At 34.8% G+C, this 19,308-nt stretch overlaps 1 protein-coding gene across 1 annotated transcript; it reads left to right on the top strand.

Moving 5' to 3' along the window:
- Positions 1-6,487: 6,487 nt before the first annotated feature.
- CCT8 (chaperonin containing TCP1 subunit 8) lies at positions 6,488-17,298 on the top strand. Its single transcript, XM_068346691.1, has 9 exons — positions 6,488-6,646; positions 10,659-10,829; positions 11,037-11,282; positions 11,674-11,853; positions 12,145-12,324; positions 12,708-12,961; positions 14,843-14,963; positions 16,158-16,295; positions 16,801-17,298. Exons 1-9 carry the CDS (start codon positions 6,587-6,589, stop codon positions 17,089-17,091), a joined length of 1,641 nt encoding a protein of 546 aa, XP_068202792.1. The 5' UTR covers positions 6,488-6,586; the 3' UTR covers positions 17,092-17,298.
- Positions 17,299-19,308: the final 2,010 nt, after the last annotated feature.

Here is a 19,308-nt window from a genome sequence, read left to right as displayed (position 1 = left end):
TGGCAAAGCGGTTGATGAAACTTACCGAAAAGGACCACCTGTCACCGACTTATAAGGAAATTCTTCACCCCATACTACTGGCTGGTTTGTGTATCACGGTGGTGATATTTATCGCCGTGAACATCCTTGTTTGGCGTAGGTTACGGCACAGCAAGCAGCTAAAAAGGAATGAGTTGCCTAGCCCCGACAATACGCCCTATCTGATTCAGTTCAAAGCCGTTTGAGTGGCCACCTCATTCGCTAAGGGAGTAATTTGTCGGGAAGATGTTTGTATGAAAAGCTGATTAGTACGCTAGTAATATGTAATTAAAGAAATTTTCTACATTTGCATTGTTAACAAGTGAGCAAGTCCTGAACGCGGACATGGTCCTCGTAGAGGACATACCTCCGCCAAGGTGACCTTGACCTTAATGTGACTTTGACCTTCACATGACCTTGACCTTCACGTGACCTTCAAGTGACCTTGACCTTCACGTGACCTTGACCTTCACATGACCTTGGCTTCAAGTGACCTTGATCTTCAAATGTACTTGACCTTCACGTGACCTTGACCTTCAGGTGACCTTGACCTTCACGTGACCTTGACCTTCACGTGACCTTGACCTTCAAGTGACCTGCTTGACTTTTGACCTTCAAGTGATCTTTGTTCATTTGCCACTGATACTTAATATGACATTGATATAATGCACCAATATGACCTTGACCTTTGACCTTTATAAATTTGAACATCACCCATGGGTTGCGCCTGGACTAGGACTTCCCTGTTGGCTTATGCAAAAGTCAGTGCTTTATTTCTGTCTCTTGATATGGCCACTTATGTCATAGTGACACCAGTGACCCCTGTGACCTTGACCTTGGGGTGACCTTGACCAAAATTTAATCAGTTCTTCCATACACATTGGGGAACTACTTGGCCAAGTTTGAAGTGATTCCGTGTAGAAATGTGGCCTCTACGTTGTCCACAGACAGACAGACAAACAGAGAAACAAACAAACAAACAAACAAACCGAACCGAAAACATAACCTCCTGGCGGAGGTAAAAATACATTTAAAACAACATTTAAAAAAAAAAAATAAAATAAAATAAAATAAAAAAGGATATAAATCATTTTTCTCTCGGCATCTAATAAAAATATATAAGCCGGAATGTTAAAAAAGAAAAGAGAAAAAAAAATAAAACAAGTGAGCAAGTCCTGAACGCGGACATGGTCCTCGTAGAGGACATACCTCCGCCAAGGTGACCTAGAGCGCCATATGTCCTAGAATCATGAATTGATGTGACTTCGACCTTCACATGACCTTGACCTTCACGTGACCTTCAAGTGACCTTGACCTTCACGTGACCTTGACCTTCACATGACCTTGGCTTCAAGTGACCTTGATCTTCAAATGTACTTGACCTTCACGTGACCTTGACCTTCAGGTGACCTTGACCTTCACGTGACCTTGACCTTCACGTGACCTTGACCTTCAAGTGACCTGCTTGACTTTTGACCTTCAAGTGATCTTTGTTCATTTGACACTGATACTTAATATGACATTGATATAATGCACCAATATGACCTTGACCTTTGACCTTTATAAATTTGAACATCACCCATGGGTTGCGCCTGGACTAGGACTTCCCTGTTGGCTTATGCAAAAGTCAGTGCTTTATTTCTGTCTCTTGATATGGCCACTTATGTCATAGTGACACCAGTGACCCCTGTGACCTTGACCTTGGGGTGACCTTGACCAAAATTTAATCAGTTCTTCCATACACATTGGGGAACTACTTGGCCAAGTTTGAAGTGATTCCGTGTAGAAATGTGGCCTCTACGTTGTCCACAGACAGACAGACAAACAGAGAAACAAACAAACAAACAAACAAACAAACAAACAAACCGAACCGAAAACATAACCTCCTGGCGGAGGTAATAAAATATATAACAGAATCTATGGGCATCTAATAAAATATATCAGCCCTATATATAAATATATATATATATATATATGTACGAAACCGTGGTACGTGTACGTACCAGGAATTCGTGTTTGTGCACTAAAAATTGAGTATTTTGTTTCTGACAAAGGTAACAATTATTCTTTATCAAGTTACCGAATTATATGTAAGTCAGAAGTTTTTTTTTGGTACCATATGATCATTTGCTAGCAATGTACCATATATATGATCTTGGTTTTATCATGCATTTTTCTTTTTGCTTTGGTAATATCTTTTTTGTATGCATTATTGTTATTATTTTTTAATGTGCCTATTTGGACATTCGTCCTCGGTTGATTATGGCTAAAGTTAAACAAAGAATAATACGTATGTCCAGTCACATCTAATAACCATGTTTTGGCTTGTTGTTAAATTTTTGTAAAAAAAAATTGAGATAGCTGGCCGAGCTAATGTAATGATTAGAATAGTTAATATTACATGTTTAAAACAAATGACGTAATATGTCATGTTGGTTGGAGGAGCTAACCCTGGGATTTGCTGTAGTCATTCAAATCGTAAACAGGACATACAATGCAAACCTATGCAAACCTCGGCAAATTGACATTCTTCTTAAACATCAACACATTGTCTCAGCGTGTGAAAGTTTGTGACGTCACCGGATGCAGGTGTCTTCCGAGTTTGTGACGTGTCTAAAGTAAACTAAGCATACGATATCTGTGATATCGATAATTTAGTCAGTTCATATCTATACTTCACCAGAATTGGTCATCTGGACCAACCCAGCTTCCTCCAGTGATGGAGATGTTTAACTCTGTTGTTTTTATAGAATAAATACTTAAAAACTATTAAGATGTATTCAGTTAATCCATTTTCATACATCTGAAACAACACTTACTCAATGTGTGCTTATAACAGTAGCACGCCAATACATGCATACATACATACATTTATGCACACATTTACATGACTAAGGACACGTTTGACCCCTTTTTCCTGCAGTGGACTCAAATCGCCTGAATTTATTGTTGTTGTATATATTGTATACACATTAAATATATCTGTGAGCTTTACCCTTTTTCATTTTACTTAATAATAGCTTCACTTATGCATTCTGTATCTCCATTTCTGGCTACTCTTTAGCTATGGCCAGCAGCTGACGCTCCAAAACCAAACCATTGTTCTCTTGTTTTGGATAGTGCCATAGCCTCTGTACCATGGTCTTCCAATGTCTTGGGGTAGAGTTCCCTTGCTTGAGGGTACACTCGGGCACACTAATCTTTTATATTTCCCTTCCTCTTGTTTTTTTAAAGTCTTTATAGTTTAAATAGGAAATATTTATTTAAATGTTGTTACTGTTCTTAAAATATTTCAATCTTCTTGTTTCCTTTCCTCACTGGGCTTAGAGCATCCTGCTTTTCCAATTAGGGTTGTAGCTTAACATGTAATAATAATAATAATAATAATAGTCTTGTAAATAAACCATTTGTTGGCATTGAAATTGACAATAAGTGTCTTATGCTATTCTATTTTAATTGTTCATTACTTCCCATATAGTTCATTTATTTCCTTTCCTCTCTGGGCTATTTTTTCCTGATGGAGCCCTTGGGCTTATAGCATCTTACTTTTCCAACTATGGTTGTAGCGTTGATAATAATAATAATAATAATAATAATAATAATAATAATAATAATAATAATAATAATAATAATAATAAAAGTTATTATAATAATAATAATAATAATAATAATATATCATATAGGCCCACTGATACTCAGGTGGGGAAGTGTATATATATATATATATATATATATATATATATATATATATATATATATATATATATATATATATATATATATATATATATATATATATATATATATATATATATATATATATATATATATATATATATATATATATATATATATATATATATATATATATATATATATATATATATATATATATATTAAAAAAAGCCCATAAAAGAAACACAGGAAATATTAATAAATCACTATATTTCGGCCAATAAACATTGCCCCTCTTCAGGATGTAAAGTAGAGGGCTAATGTTTATTGGCCGAAATATAGTGATTTATTTATATTTCCTGTGTTTCTTTTGTGGACCCTTTTGGAAAAAAACATATTAAACTTTTCGATTACAGTTATAAGTAGGACATGTATATATATATATATATATATATATATATATATATATATATATATATATATATATACACTATATATATTTATATATATATATATATATATATATATATATATATATATATATATATATATATATATATATATATATATATATATATATATATATATAACTTTACAATATAGGCAGAGAAACAAACTATACAAAGTGATTTTATTCTAAAGTGTAGCTAAACACCAATTAAACTGCCACATTTGCAGATCCATTTACCTTATTCTTTTTAACATTCTAAGATGTATGTCATATGAAATACAGTTCTAGTTATGATGGTGGAATCTTAATAATGAAACAAGGAATAACATGTTTTATAGAATAAAAAGCCTCCAAGACATTTTATATCTACTAGAGAGTTATGGGGTCCTTTGACAGGCTAATTAGTACTAAATTGGATTCTTCTCTCTAGTTACGGTTCAATTTCCTTTTGCTTACACATGCACCGAATAGTCTGGCATATTCTTTACAGATTCTTCTCTGTCCTCATACACCTAACAACACTGAAATTACCAAACAATTCTTCAGCCTTCTTCACTAAGGGGGTTAACTACTGCACTTTAATTGTTCAGTGGGTACTTTCCTCTTGGTAAGGGTAAAAGAGACTCTTTAGCTATGGTAAGCAGCTCTTCTGGGAGAGGGACAGCCTCTGTACCATGGTCTTCCACTGTTTTGGGTTATTAGAGTTCTCTTGCTTGAAGGTACACTCGGGCACACTCTTCTATCTCATTTATCTTCCTTTTGGTTTGTTAAAGTTTTCATAGTTCATATAGGAATTATTTATTTTAATGTTGTTACTGTTCTTATTTTTTCCCTTGTTTCCTTTCCTCAGGGGGCTATTTTCCCTGTTGGGGCCCCTGGCCTTATAGCATCCTGCTTTTCCAACCAGGGTTGTAGCTTAGCTTGAGGGTACACTATTCTATCTAATTTATCTTCCTCTTGCTTGAGGGTACACTCGGGCACGCTATTCTATCTAATTTATTTTCCTTTTGGTTTGTTAAAGTTTTCATAGTTCATATAGGAATTATCTATTTTAATATTGTTACTGTTCTTATTTCTTTTCCTCGTTTCCTTTCCTCAGAGGGCTATTTTCCCTGTGGGGCCCCTGGGCTCAAAGCATCCTGCTTTTCCAACCAGGGTTGTAGCTTAGCAAATAATAATAATAATAATAATAATAATAATAATAATAATAATAATAATAATAATAATAATAATAATAATAATAATAATAATAATGATAATAATAATAATAATAACGATGATGATGTTAATAAAGAAGTAGGTCTATTCTTAAGATAACCATCTCTGTATGAGAATTTGCATTTACTTTTATACTTTTATTCATATTGGGAAGGCAAATTAAAGAAGAGAAAATGGTGAAAATGATTATGAAAAAATGCAGTAGAAAGTAGTAATAAGTACTAAGTAATGAACTGCAAAAATGTTGTCATTTTTTAATATTTTGTGATGGCTACCTTTAAGAATCTGAGATATCTTATATAATATGCAATGCCTATTCGTTTTGGAGGTCAATCCTGCCGGCACTATTGATATCGATTTTCTTACTTATTCGAATTTTGATGCAGGAAACAAAATGTATTTTCGGAAACTAATGTTATTTTATCTATGAATACTTATTATAGGCAAGAAATGAGTTGAATTCTCTTAATAATGGATTATTCACGCTAAAGAATATTCGAGAAAATACTGGTATCGTGATCTCTCGTTAAACTTCTACCGTAGGTAAGCTAAAAAATCCTCTTCGATTTTATTGGGTCTTTTTTCTAAAAACATATCTGCGTAATTCTATTAAAATAGTTTGATATTATGTGATTATTACGTTACAGAAGGAGATACAGATTTACTAAAATAAATTTAAAATAACATGCATTTGAGCAAATCATTCAATATTGAAAAATGTACATATGATTAATACGCAAAAGGAACGTGCCTTGTCGAATTGCTTTCTGGAAAATTGCTTTTGATAAAGACTGCTGATTGATACAGTTTTTGAAAATAATCCATTCGTACTTCCTTCAATTAAATAAAGCTCAGCACAGAATCTATAAAATATATGTATAAATGGTGTGTTTCTTGAAGTGGCATTTAAGAAATAAAGTTGTTCTGGAAATAACTTAAAAAGGTATCATCGTCTATAGAAGGCATTGTTGTCGTGCATATAGTGAACGTTAGTTTTTAAAGATAAAATAAAATATTCAAGGATGAAATGTAATGTAATTTACTTTTATATTCGATATTTATGATATTTGTATGCTTAGAATTAATAGTTTCATGAAAATCTGCCGGTTTCTTAGTAAACTTAGAAGTGTGTACAACGACGAGCAAGCACTCTACATTCACCGTCCTAGCTTCACCTCCTTTCATTGTTCTTTCAGCCACACTCCACCAAAACAACTGACAGAAATGGCTCTACACGTTCCTAAATCTATGGGCGTTTCGTCTATGCTCAAAGATGGAGCTCGGGTAAGAGAGAACTTATAATTTGACCAGTAATTAACCCAATGCCATTGATATTTTGCCCTGTTTCATTGAAAATATCGTTAGCTTTGGGTGATCTCGAGAAGGCGTTAGCCGCTCGCATGGTTGCCGCATTCGGTATCTTGACACATGATTTTATTTTTAGAGATATGCACGCTAAGGGAAGATAGTTTGTTCATTTGATAAACATTTCTATGTGAGAAACAATCTAAATTATTTAAATATGTATGAATGATTGAAGATATTCGGACGTACTCATTAATAAAATCGATGAAATGATGGATGACTCATGCTTTTTGGATATGATCTCTTACGATAGACGCCTTTATCTGTTATTTGTTATTTTACATTTACCTTAAAATGCTCAGGTTAATTGTAAATCTTAATAATGTCATAAAACGTGATACGCCCAAAATTTGTTAAAGGTTAATCGGATTGGCTATTGGTTGGGCTCGTATTGAATGACTCATAATTATAACAATTTAATGGTGCATTTTCGGTTTCATTGTAGTATATTACAGGGCAATGTAACCTAGGAAAACAACTACTTTTTCTATAGAAAAAAATTACTCTCTTGAATCACGTTATTTACTATAGGAAATCATATATTTTCTGTTCGAAATCACACCCTGTAATACAATACAAATTTACCGCATTTTCTACTAGTATGGTTTTGGGCTTTATTGTAGCTTGTTAAAATGCAATGTATATGTAGTATTATTGGCCATGTCTGATATTCTTATGGTTTAAAGGTCGATCTTGAATAGAGGCAAGGAATAGGACACGTTCCTATAGACAGACCATATATGCATAGGATCAGTGCCCAGGCCCTTTCTCCACATAGGTCTAAGGATGGCCAGGTCATTGAGATCCCTTTTGTGTTGTTTAAAATTCTGGCGGTGTATGTATGATGACGGCCATGCAACATAACTCCCTCATTTTTAACAGTTGTTAAGAATACTGTAGGCTAAAGGGGTGTTGCAAATGGGTGTTACCCCCCCCTCCATTAAGTAAGTAGCTACGGACACGACTTGTAGGTTAGAAGGGCAAATTAAAATTAGGTGGTGTTTTTATGCACTGAGGTCCTGTCCGTTGTTTTGCAAAGGTTTGATATTCTGCACACAAGATCAACTCTTGGGATAATTCATTTTCGAAGGGAAATTTTGTTTGTATATAAAAAATCTTTATTCTTTCAGAGCATTTAGAATGTGCTGAACAATGTTTTTGGACCTTTGTTTATGTCGTTGCTGTTTTTATATAAATTTTTATCCATTCAGAGGTTTTAGAATGTGCTGAACGACGTTATGGGGCCTTTGTGTATGTTAATGGGCCAGGCGGCCTGCATGTATAGAAAATGGGAGTTTCCTTCCCATTTTTAGTCTTGTTACTATGGCTATCAAATTGCAAAATCTTCACCTAATTTTGCTATTTACCTGTTAATTGGTCTGCTGAATTAATACTATTTAATCAATCACTGGCTTTTGCTTGGCAGTGGTTTGCTTTGCTCACAGTTAAATATTTCACTGCTTCTATGTTCTGGCAAGTGGTACAGGGATGTGCTAGGCACGTCAGCTGCATAGGCGAGTACTATGTTAATTTATTTATTTAAATCACCGAGTTCGATATTAACAAAAAATTATAGTTATACTTATCATATTAGAAGTCGAAACCGACTAGGCGCATCACATTCTTCATTCCACTGGACGGCAACTATTTTTTTGTGGTGAACAGGACTTGGTTGGGGAGTACATAGTTGAGTAGACGAGGAATCACATGGTACCTTTCATGTTTTGAGGAATATTTTGTGCAAAACATTCAATTATATGTAAGTTTAGATCATTGTAAAGACATGCATTTTGTTGCAATTTCACCATTAAAATATTGTACAATGGCTGTAAAAGTCACCAAGAATTTGAAATTTTTCATACCATCAAACAAATCACTCTTGTAAAAAGGACGGACTAGTTCTCTCTCGGAGACATGTTACCATCACTTTGGGTCTGCTAAGAACTAGCACCGCCGCACTTTCCTTGATGTCCCAATAGATTATCATGTTTGAATTCTGTAATTATTGAATTCTGATTGGATAAAAGAAATACGTTCCAACAATTTCCCAGGTTGCTGAATGTGAGGGTGATAGGGAGAGAGATACAATTGCTGTTGCAGGTGTTGAGGTGCCAGTGACGGGAGATGAGAATGAGAGAGAGATTGGAAGAGAGCACTAGAGGAAACGAGCAGGAAAAGCACGTGGTATGGATGGTATGAGGGCAGAGATGTTAAAGGAAGGGGGTGTGACTGCTGGAATGGTTGGTGGGATTGTTTAATATGTTTTATGTTATCAATGGTGTGTGTGTTTATCATTCTTCTAATCAAAGGTAAAGGAGATTTGCAGTAGTATTGTAATTCTAGGGGAATTAGTTTGTTGAGTGTGGTTAGATAAGCATATGGTAGTGTTAAAATAACATGGATTAATGATAAAACGGATGATGAAATAAAAAAGTGCAGGGTGGCTTTAGAAGAGGTAGGGGATGTATGGATCAGATTTTTATAGTTAAAAGGGAGCTAACCGAGAAATATTTAGCAAAAGGGTTGGAGCCATACAGGTATTTTGCATTCATGGACCTGGCAAATCCGATGAAGAATTGATTGGGATGCGATGTGAATTGTGATGAGGTTGTAAGGAAATTGTTGAAGGTTTTTGCAAGCATTGAAGAGTTTATACATGGGCAGTAAAGCATTTGTTTGGATAGGGAATGAAGTGAGAGTGATTTCCAGTGAGAGAGGGGCTGAGACAGGGATGTGTAATGTTGCCGTGGTGGTTCAATTTGTTTGTTGATGAAGCTGTAAGAGACGTGAAAGCTCAAGAAGTGCTTGGTCGAGTATTGAAACTTATAGATGACAGTGATCATGAGTGGGAGGTGAATTGGTCAGGGAAAATTGAGAGGAAGTTTTTTTTTTAAGGTTGTTGGTTATAAAGAATAAAAAAATATAAAAGGATTAGAAGGTTGGGGAATAGTTCATTGCTGACTGGTACTGTATAAAGCAATTAAATGAAAATTAAATATGCTGTATAGAGATCCTTACTTTGAGTGCTATGTTTCCTGAAATTGTATCGTAGGTGGAGATTCAAGAGCATCAGTTTTGCAAAGCATTCTTGAGTTGAAACACATTTGAAGTGAGTTAATGAATTCTTTAGTAACAAAATTTGTTATATTTATTGCAAGTAAAATTCTTGGAAAAAAATTATAAAAGAACTTTATTTATATTTGATTACTAGGCTATTAAACAAAAGTAGAATTAAGCATTGTAGAGGCAATAAAACATTAGATTTTATAAGGAAATCAAGAGCTACAACCTGTCCATCAGTGTTAGGTTACTGAATGAGAATTCATTGCTCCATTCGTGGTTATCTCCTGATCCTCATAGATTTTGTTGAGGGAAAATGTGACACTGTTGGGTTACCATTTGCTATTAACCAGGACTGGAATCATGTAAAGAGATTTTGTTTAATTTGATTTCTTCAACTATAGTACTTTGCATTTATAGGCTTTAAAAATTTCTGTGGTATTAAATATTTCAGAATACCAGGTTATGCATGTGGACACCAGATGGTGCATCACACAGTAGCAACGAGAAGACATTTATATTCTGTACTCTGCAATCCCTAATGGAAAATGTAACTAGAAAGAATGGGTGATGAGTTGCCTTGAATACAGTACTTTACTCTCGATGAATGGCCATTGCTTGTTAAAAGAAAATAGCATTTGATTGCAAGTCAATAGAATCTTATGGATATTGCAAAAAAACAAATGTTAGCCTGTTGTTAAAACTTATCATGAAGATACCTCTACGAACAAGCCTAAGTAGTCTGTGTAATGACAAGTTGATACAGTTCCTGTACCCAGGGGTCGAGAGCTTTCACAGGAACATTTATTTATGTATTTTCATTGTATTTAAACTGAAATACATATATGATAAACTTCCCTAATATTTTCAGCTCTTCTCTGGGCTGGACGAAGCAGTGTTCCGCAACATAGCAGCATGTAAGGAATTCAGCACAACGCTCAAGACAGCTTATGGGCCTCAGGGACGCAACAAGATGGTTATCAATCACATAGAGAAGCTGTTTGTAACCAATGATGCTGCCACAATTATCAGAGAGCTTGAGGTAAGAATTTTGTCATGTGAAAGTAATCCATACTTTTTCAATTGTTGAAGTTGACATTTAAAAGGTTTTTGACACTTTAGAAACATTTATTATGGTCATTTGCTTTTAGTCCTTGTGAGGTATATTAATACATTACTATTAATTTTAGGTGTAGATTAAATATACGAGGATTTTTTTTTAATCTATTTTGGCTTTTATGGTTTCTAGGTCGAACATCCAGCTGCCAAGTTAATGGTGCTGGCATCACAGATGCAGGAGCAAGAGATGGGAGACGGAACTAACTGGGTGATTATCTTCACTGGAGCATTGTTGGAAGCTGCCGAGGATCTTCTCCGCATGGGATTGACCCCAACGGACGTATCCGACGGGTATCAGTTGGCCATGAATAAAGCTCTTGAAGTTCTTCCAAGTCTGCAATGTTGGGAAGTTACAGACACCAGGGATTTAACTCAGGCAAGTATTATAGTTTGCAAATTTTATTTGAAAATACTGTACCTGAATGTGCAGGACTCCGCAATCTTGTGCTTGGTTGTAGTTGAATCAAACATTTGAAAATCTGCTCTATATAGATAAAGTTTGAAATATAGCAATATAGGACCTGTAAGTTAGTCAAAAGATTACATAGAAGGGTATGAAAGGTAAAGTCCAGTGAAATATAGTAAAAAGGTGTTTGAAAAATGTCTGAAAAGTTAGATATGCATATATTTCATTGTTGTGCAACCATATTTTATTCAAGATTACTAATGCATATTTGATGTGGACTATGAAGAATTAAGTGCAGGACATAAGAATATTACTTCCTCTGGAAGTAACTTCAAATAATGAATTTCCATTAATGTTACAGGTGACCAAAGTTCTTCGCACAGCTATCATGAGCAAACAGTATGGCAATGAGGACTTTTTGGCCAATTTGGTTGCTCAGGCTTGTATTTCCATTCTTCCTGAGAAGAGCACCTTCAACGTCGACAATGTGCGAATTTGCAAAATTCTGGGTTCCGGTATTCACAAATCCGAAGTGGTACAGGTAAGAATTTTCCCACTAAAGAATAGCTTTACATCTCGGGTGTTGTTTGATAATTAAAGGTTTTGAGCTTGTAAATACATATCTGGAATATCCAAGCGCGCATGCGCGCTCTCTCTCTCTCTCTCTCTCTCTCTCTCTCTCTCTCTCTCTCTCTCTCTCTTTCTCTTTCTCTTTCTCTTTCTCTTTCTCTCTCTTTTTTTTTTTTTTTTTTTTTTTTTTTTTTTTTTTTTTTTTTTTTTTGTGGCATGTTGAATTTTACTTGTATTTCTATACTACTTTTTTTTCCCCCAGGGAATGGTTTTCAGACGTACAGCAGAAGGCACAGTTACTTCCAAAGAGAAAGCTAAAGTTGCTGTATATTCGTGTCCATTTGATATAACCACAACAGAGACCAAAGGCACAGTTCTCATCAAGAATGCTGATGAATTGGCCAACTTTTCACGCGGAGAAGAAAACCGAATGGAGGAAGATGTAAGGAATTGTTTTTAGTATTTTCCTTGTACTGTACATTAGGCCTTAAATACATTGTTTTGTTCATTTAAAGCTAACTCTGGGGTTTTAATTCATATGTATGTATGTTCAGTATGTATGTTTTATGAGAACAAAATCAAATAATAGAACTTTTTGTGTTTCCTATTGCATTCACAAAAATATACAAATGTGTTTATGTAATGAAATTTAAGAATTTTTTATTCTGAGTAAAAAAAAGTACAGTATTTTAAATATAAGTTCAAGATTAAAATGGAAATGGGTACTAAGCTTTTTTGATAGTATATATGGAGTACAACAGATATAAAAAGGTATGCCAACTCTCCTGGAAAGAATTACAGGTATCTCTTCATTTCATGAAATAGGTAAAGATGTTGTCCGATGCTGGTGTAACTGTAGTTGTTGCTGGAGGAAAGTTTGGCGATTTAGCTCAACATTATTTGAACAAATACAACATCATGGCTGTAAGAATCACAAGCAAGTGGGATCTGAGACGGCTTTGCAGAACTGTTGGTGCTACTATCCTTCCAAAGATGATTTGCCCAACGCAGGAAGAAATTGGTCTTTGCGATAAAGTCTTCATTGATGAAGTGGGTGACACCCCTGTCACTATATTCAGGTGAGTGTGAAATATCTGATTATATAGAAAGAAATTGTAATATTACATCTCTTAGCCAGGCCTTCTCCATCATGAGGCTCAATACTACACAGTATTCTAGAAGTTTTATTCCAGCTGTTACCAAGTTGTGGAATAATCTTCCTAATCGGGTAGTTGAATCAGTAGAACTTCAAAAGTTCAAAGTTGGAGCAAATGTTTTTATGTTGACCAGGGTGACATAAGTCTTTTTATTGTTTATATATGACATATCTTTTTTTGACATTATTAATAGTTTATATAGGACATCTGTTTTGACGCTGTTACTGTTTTTAGAATGATATATTGTAATTTCTTCTCATCATTTATTTCCTTATTTCCTTTCCTCACTGGGCTATTTTTCCCTGTTGTAGTCCTTGGGCTTATAGCATCTTGCTTTTCCAACTAGGGTTGTAGCTTGGGTAGTAATAATAATAATAATAATTTAGTCCACAGCTCCATTGGTTTGCATTTCAGTTCTCCTTTCCTGTTGCTCCCATCGTATGTGGTTGACCAACTTTCTCAATTTTTTTTTTATTCGATTTTGGCCGCATTTACAAACAAATCTTTCTTATTACTGTAGTTGTACTAGAGGAGGTTGAAAAAATTAAGTAGTTTGTGTTATCCTCTGTCAGAGTAATTAAAGTGCACTGTAGATATTTTTAAATAGTGATTTAAAAGACTATGTGAGTAGCAGTTACCCATAGAATCTAATTTATTTGGCGAAATAAAGAACAAAGAATAAGTAGTTGACAATGCAGGTTAGACATGTAATGTGTTTTTCATGCTTGTGTCTAGACCGAGAAGGCATTAGCGGAATAGGAATCGCCTGGAAGAAAGGGAAAGAAAAATTCTGTATTACCAGAATACCAAAGAGTCTGTAGAGCATATTTGGCCTGTGCAGGGAATCATAAGATGTGAATATTATTGATGATAAAAGACTAGATGATTTTTAAGTTTAGTACATTCAAATCCATAATGAGTCTGAGAAAAATTTCACTGATTATAGCTTTTATCATTAAATAAATTTTGATATATTCAGTGTGTTGTACATTACAGTAATACATTTCAATACATTCAATGTTTTGTAGTGTACTCACATTACTGTGGAATAAGTCGAAGCCCATTGATTCATCAGTGGAGTATTTTATGTTAAGAAAGCAGCTAAATGTTACTAATACAATTGCTTTAAAATCTCTCTCTCTCTCTCTCTCTCTCTCTCTCTCTCTCTCTCTCTCTCTCTCTCTCTCTCTCTCTCTCATGTATTGAGTGGCTTTAAAATGGAATAAATTTACAGTATGACTGTCACTTGAAATGCTTTTTTTTTCCAAGTATACAGTAAACCAAATGTAAATATTAATAGATTTGTTCTTGGTTTTTTTTTTATGAGGTTTTGTGAAATATTGTAAAGAAAAAGTACTTTTTTGTGATCAAAATATTATATTTTATGATGTTCTTTGGTAATGTACTTCCTGTCGAGTTCTAATGTCTTTTTCGTTAAACATTACCAAGGCATGTTTGTGGTGTTAGGAAAAACTTTTGATTGAAATTAAGCACAGAAATAGAATTTGAGAACCGATAATCCTAATGGTTTTGTCAGATGTCAAGGAGGATGTTCAAGATGAGCTGTAACAAAGAGGACAAGATAAACACGTAGCATTATGCACGCCTTCTTGTACTCCTCATTCATACACAGCATACCTCACCGGACTCTGACAATTTGTCCAAGTTTATTGAAAAAATGTACTGTATAACAGATAGGTTTCTTCAATCGTAGATTCATTCATAAGAATGTCTGGTGATAGTGCCTGTATTAGATGTTTATTTCTGTGGGTATTGCTTCATAGAAGTTTTTACTTTTTGCAGGCAAGAGGGGGCTGAATCCCGAATTGCAACTATTGTGATCCGTGGCTCCACTGATAATTTAATGGATGACGTTGAGCGCGCTGTGGATGATGCTGTGAACACTTTCAAGGGCTTGTGCAGGGTAAGGTTAATGTTGTTTGTTCGATGATATTTAAACTTTTAATTGGTTTTTAGCAGTTGCAGTTACTTGTTTCTTATTGGGTTTTAGCAGTTGCAGTTACTTGTTTCTTATGTCTACCTTTATCATTCTTGATGATATAAAAACACCATTATGGAATAGAAACCCATGACTAGATTGGCTTTTTCATGTGTGAAGGCTAGGTAAACCAAATTAGGCTTTGGTTATTTTAAGAAAGATATTGATTTTAATGAATCTACTCTTGGTAAGTAAAAAGGTTTGGGTTGCTGCAAGTTAAATTACTCATGGAAATACTGGAATCCAGAAAGATTGAATCTTTAAACTAATTTTATAATGCAGTAGTCAAACAAATTTGAGAGTAGCAATACTAAGGTAAAGCCGAGTCCATGTATAATTTCTAAGCTATTTAAACTAACCATTTATAATGAGAAGAGTGCTGTACATCACTATAACACTTCAACATGTATGTAAAGGCCTAAATTTTATTGGCTTGATGACAATTATTGGACACATCTTGAAAAAGATATCTAAAAAAAATTGCAGCCTATTTGGTCTATTCAGTTATTGTAAATTTGTTTTAAACCTGTAATCTGTTGGGTAAGTTATAATTTCATGAGGTCGTGAAGTTGACATTTCTGGATTAATAGTATTTATCTTTTTTAAGTTAAAATTCATGGTAATACTAGTAATAGGTTTGAAAGGCTTTTTTGGGGCCAGCCATGAGAGATTTTTTTAAAGTTTTACTATGAATTCAGTGATTCCTGACAGATATATAATGCAGAATGATTGAAAGTAAATCAAGACTTGTATTGTATACTTGGTATGTCAAGACATTGAATTTTGGGTATGCCAAGACATTGATTTTATTGTATATATTTCATGTAAATGTTAATTTTTTAGATTCTCGTAAATGGGGTTCTTACTACTGTATAATATAGAAAATTATTTGGTGGATAATGTGGGAGGGTGGGCTGTGGCACCCTAGCAGTACCAGCTAAACTCGGTTGAGGCCATTGTTAGGCTGGAGGAACGTAGAGAGTAGAGGTCCCCTTTTTTGTTTTTGTTTCATTTGTTGATGTCGGCTATCCCCCAAAATTGGGGGAAGTGCCTTGGTATATGTATGTATGTATGTATTTTTAGGATAAATAGGTTTGATGCCATGTCCTTTTTTTCCAGGATGGAAAGTGTGTTCCAGGTGCAGGCAGCACTGAAGTAGAACTTAGCAGAATAATAGAGCAGTATGGCTCTCAGTGTCCAGGCCTAGAACAGTACGCTATTAAGAATTACGCTGAAGCTCTCAGGGTGTTCCCTAAAGTAAGGGAATTAGGTTGTTACTTTATATTGTTGAAGATAATTTCCTCATATTTCTGTAATAAGTTGTATTTTTAAACTTTTCAGTTAATAAATTCTGCCATTTTATTTCTCCATGTTTATATAGTATAGTGTAGCTATGCTATGGAATGATGTATTTTCTCAAAATAGCTTAATTTTAGTATACAGGTACTATGCATTAATAGCATGACAGTTTTAATTATCAATGACAATATATTTCCATGTAATGATATAGATTTGATCTTTACCTATAGTCCATTTCTTTTAGCGAGTCATATTTGCACTGACTTGCAACGGTGCCCTTTTAGCTCGGAAAAGTTTCCTGGTCGCTGATTGGTTAGACTTATCTTGTCCAACCAATCAGCGATCAGGAAACTTTTCCGAGCTAAAAGGGCACCGCTGCGAGTCTGTGCAAATATGCCTCGCTAAAAGAAATTGACTATACTGTAGTGATATAATTTTTTTTATGAAATTCAACTATTTACAGGTGTTAGCTGATAACTGTGGTGCTCCTGATCAAGAAGTTTTGTCCAATTTATTAGCTGCGCACACAGAGGGCAAGAAAAATGCCGGCTTTGACTGCGAGGGAGAAGGTGTTGCTGTGCTGGATGCATGCGAGAAGGAAATATTTGATCTGTTCCTTACCAAGTACTGGGCCCTGAAATATTCTTCATCAGCGGCTATTGAAATTTTGAGGGTAGACCAGATAATAATGGCGAAGAGAGCTGGCGGCCCCAAAGCCCGAGGAATGGGACCCCAGGATCCTGATGATGATTAAGCATTGGGTTTATTGTAGGGTGTCTTTATATTTTGGCCTTGTCTATTAACTTAATGCTGTTTACTAGCTTTCATCAGGACTTGATATCCTAATTAACTACCTGAAGAAGTGGTTTGCCAAGTAGGTGATTTAAAAAGATACCCATCGGCAATCGACGATGTAACATGTACTTGCACGCTTTTTATATTAATAAATTATCTGAAGAAGTCTATAGCTTTCTCTCAACCTTTAAAATGTTGATTTACAGTTAGTGGTATAACAGTAGAAATTATAAAAACTCACCATAGGTTTATGGAATAAATGAGTTTACATAGAAGATATAGGTAGTAACCTTTGAAATAGATAAACTCAAAATTGAGAGCATTATTGAACTGACTAAAAAGTAGTCAGTTGTCTTATCTAATGTATAGTTACGTAGTTATGAACAAAGAGTCTAGGAGGTGGTTGATATGTATGAAACAAGATCAGGTTTGAAAATTACAATAAAGAACTTGTCCGTCATATTGCTCGTTTCTTTTACAGAAGAATGCAAAGAATGATCAATCTGGTTCTGGTGTCGTACCTTTCGTCTGAATTTTATAATCCAATCCTGTCCATTAGAAGAGAATTCTCTCCAATGACCCTTAAGGGATGTTGCAGTTGGTTCTTTTTTTTTTTATTTATGCATTGTTCCTTGGCCTTAACTGCACCTACTATTAATCTTGTACTTTACATCTGTTCCTGCTACCTTTTATTTTTCCTGTAGCTAAAGCTATCCAACCTCTCTTAACTATTACTTCAAAGAGTAACTGCAGGGTTTCCTCCCACTTCCATAGCTGAATTACTGGACAGGCCCAAGCACCTGACTTGTACATACATACATACATATACCAAGGCACTTCCCCCAATTTTGGGGGGTAGCCGACATCAACAAATGAAACAAAAACAAAAAAGGGGACCTCTACTCTCTACGTTCCTCCCAGCCTAACAATGGCCTCAACCGAGTTCAGCTGGTACTGCTAGGGTGCCACAGCCCACCCTCCCACATTATCCACCACAGATGAAGCTTCATAATGCTGAATCCCCTACTGCTGCTACCTCCGCGGTCATCTAAGGCATCGGAGGAAGCAGCAAATAAAAGAAAAAAAATTAAACTATCCATCTTGTCCAATCTTTTTGAATTGTATTATGAGGAGGTGATTGGTTTCCCTCGGTAACACCTTAATGCTGAAAGGTCTTCCTTTCCTCAGCGTTTGTTTAAATGGCCTAAATGGAATGGACAAATCCAATTTCAGCACCTTACCTGACACAATATTATTATTAGCTAAACTACAACCCCAGTTGGGAAAGCAGGATGCTATGAGCCCAAGGGCTCCAACAGTGAAAAATAGCCCAGTGAAGAAAGGAAATAATGAAATGCACTACATTAGATGCAATGATTATGAAATATCTTAAGATCCGTAATAATGTTAAAATAGATCTGTCATATTCAAACTATGAAGTAAGACTTATGTAAGCTATTTAACATTTGCTGCAAGGTTAAACTAATGAAGTTCCACTGATTCAACTGCAAGATAAAGATCATTCCACAATCTGGTAACAGTTTGAATAAAACTTGAAATACTGTTTAGTGTTGAAGACATGACTTAAATTTAACTACATAACTAGTACTATGTACAGGACGGAAGAACAGTGCAAAATTTGGTCAATTATGAAAATTCTTATACAACATGCTTCAGAAACTACAGTAACAGAACGATGGTGCCAGAGACTGATATCTTGATCGGGAATAAGAAATTTAATAGACCAGGTTTTGTCTATCAAATTAAGATGAGATTCAGCAGGACCATACAGGAAAATAATATTTGAAACAGCGGAATGAAAGAATAAAAACACTAATCCAGGCTAGATTGATCACTGCGGGCAAGACAAGGGTATTTGTTCCTTCGGCCCCTAGTTGCACTTCCTTTATATCCTTCTACTCTACCACGTTATTTGCTTCTTTCTTCTATCTTTCTATCCAAACTCTCATAACTTTTACCTCAGTATAACTATGAGTTTTACCCTAGATGCTCTTGGTCACTGAATGGGCTCACAAGCTCCAGTACTGGGCTACATAGCCCAAATTATTAAATTCAATTAAATTCAACATCTTACCAAAAATAATTTTAAGTTAGATTAAGTTTGAGGAAGTCTTGAATATGATGTGAACATATAGCAAATGTAAGTGGATCTATT

This window comes from Palaemon carinicauda, chromosome 22 (assembly GCF_036898095.1).
Source record: "Palaemon carinicauda isolate YSFRI2023 chromosome 22, ASM3689809v2, whole genome shotgun sequence".
In the NCBI taxonomy this organism is placed as follows: Eukaryota; Metazoa; Arthropoda; class Malacostraca; order Decapoda; family Palaemonidae; genus Palaemon; species Palaemon carinicauda.
Note: the sequence above shows the minus strand (reverse complement) of the source record. Positions and strands in the feature narration are given on the sequence as shown.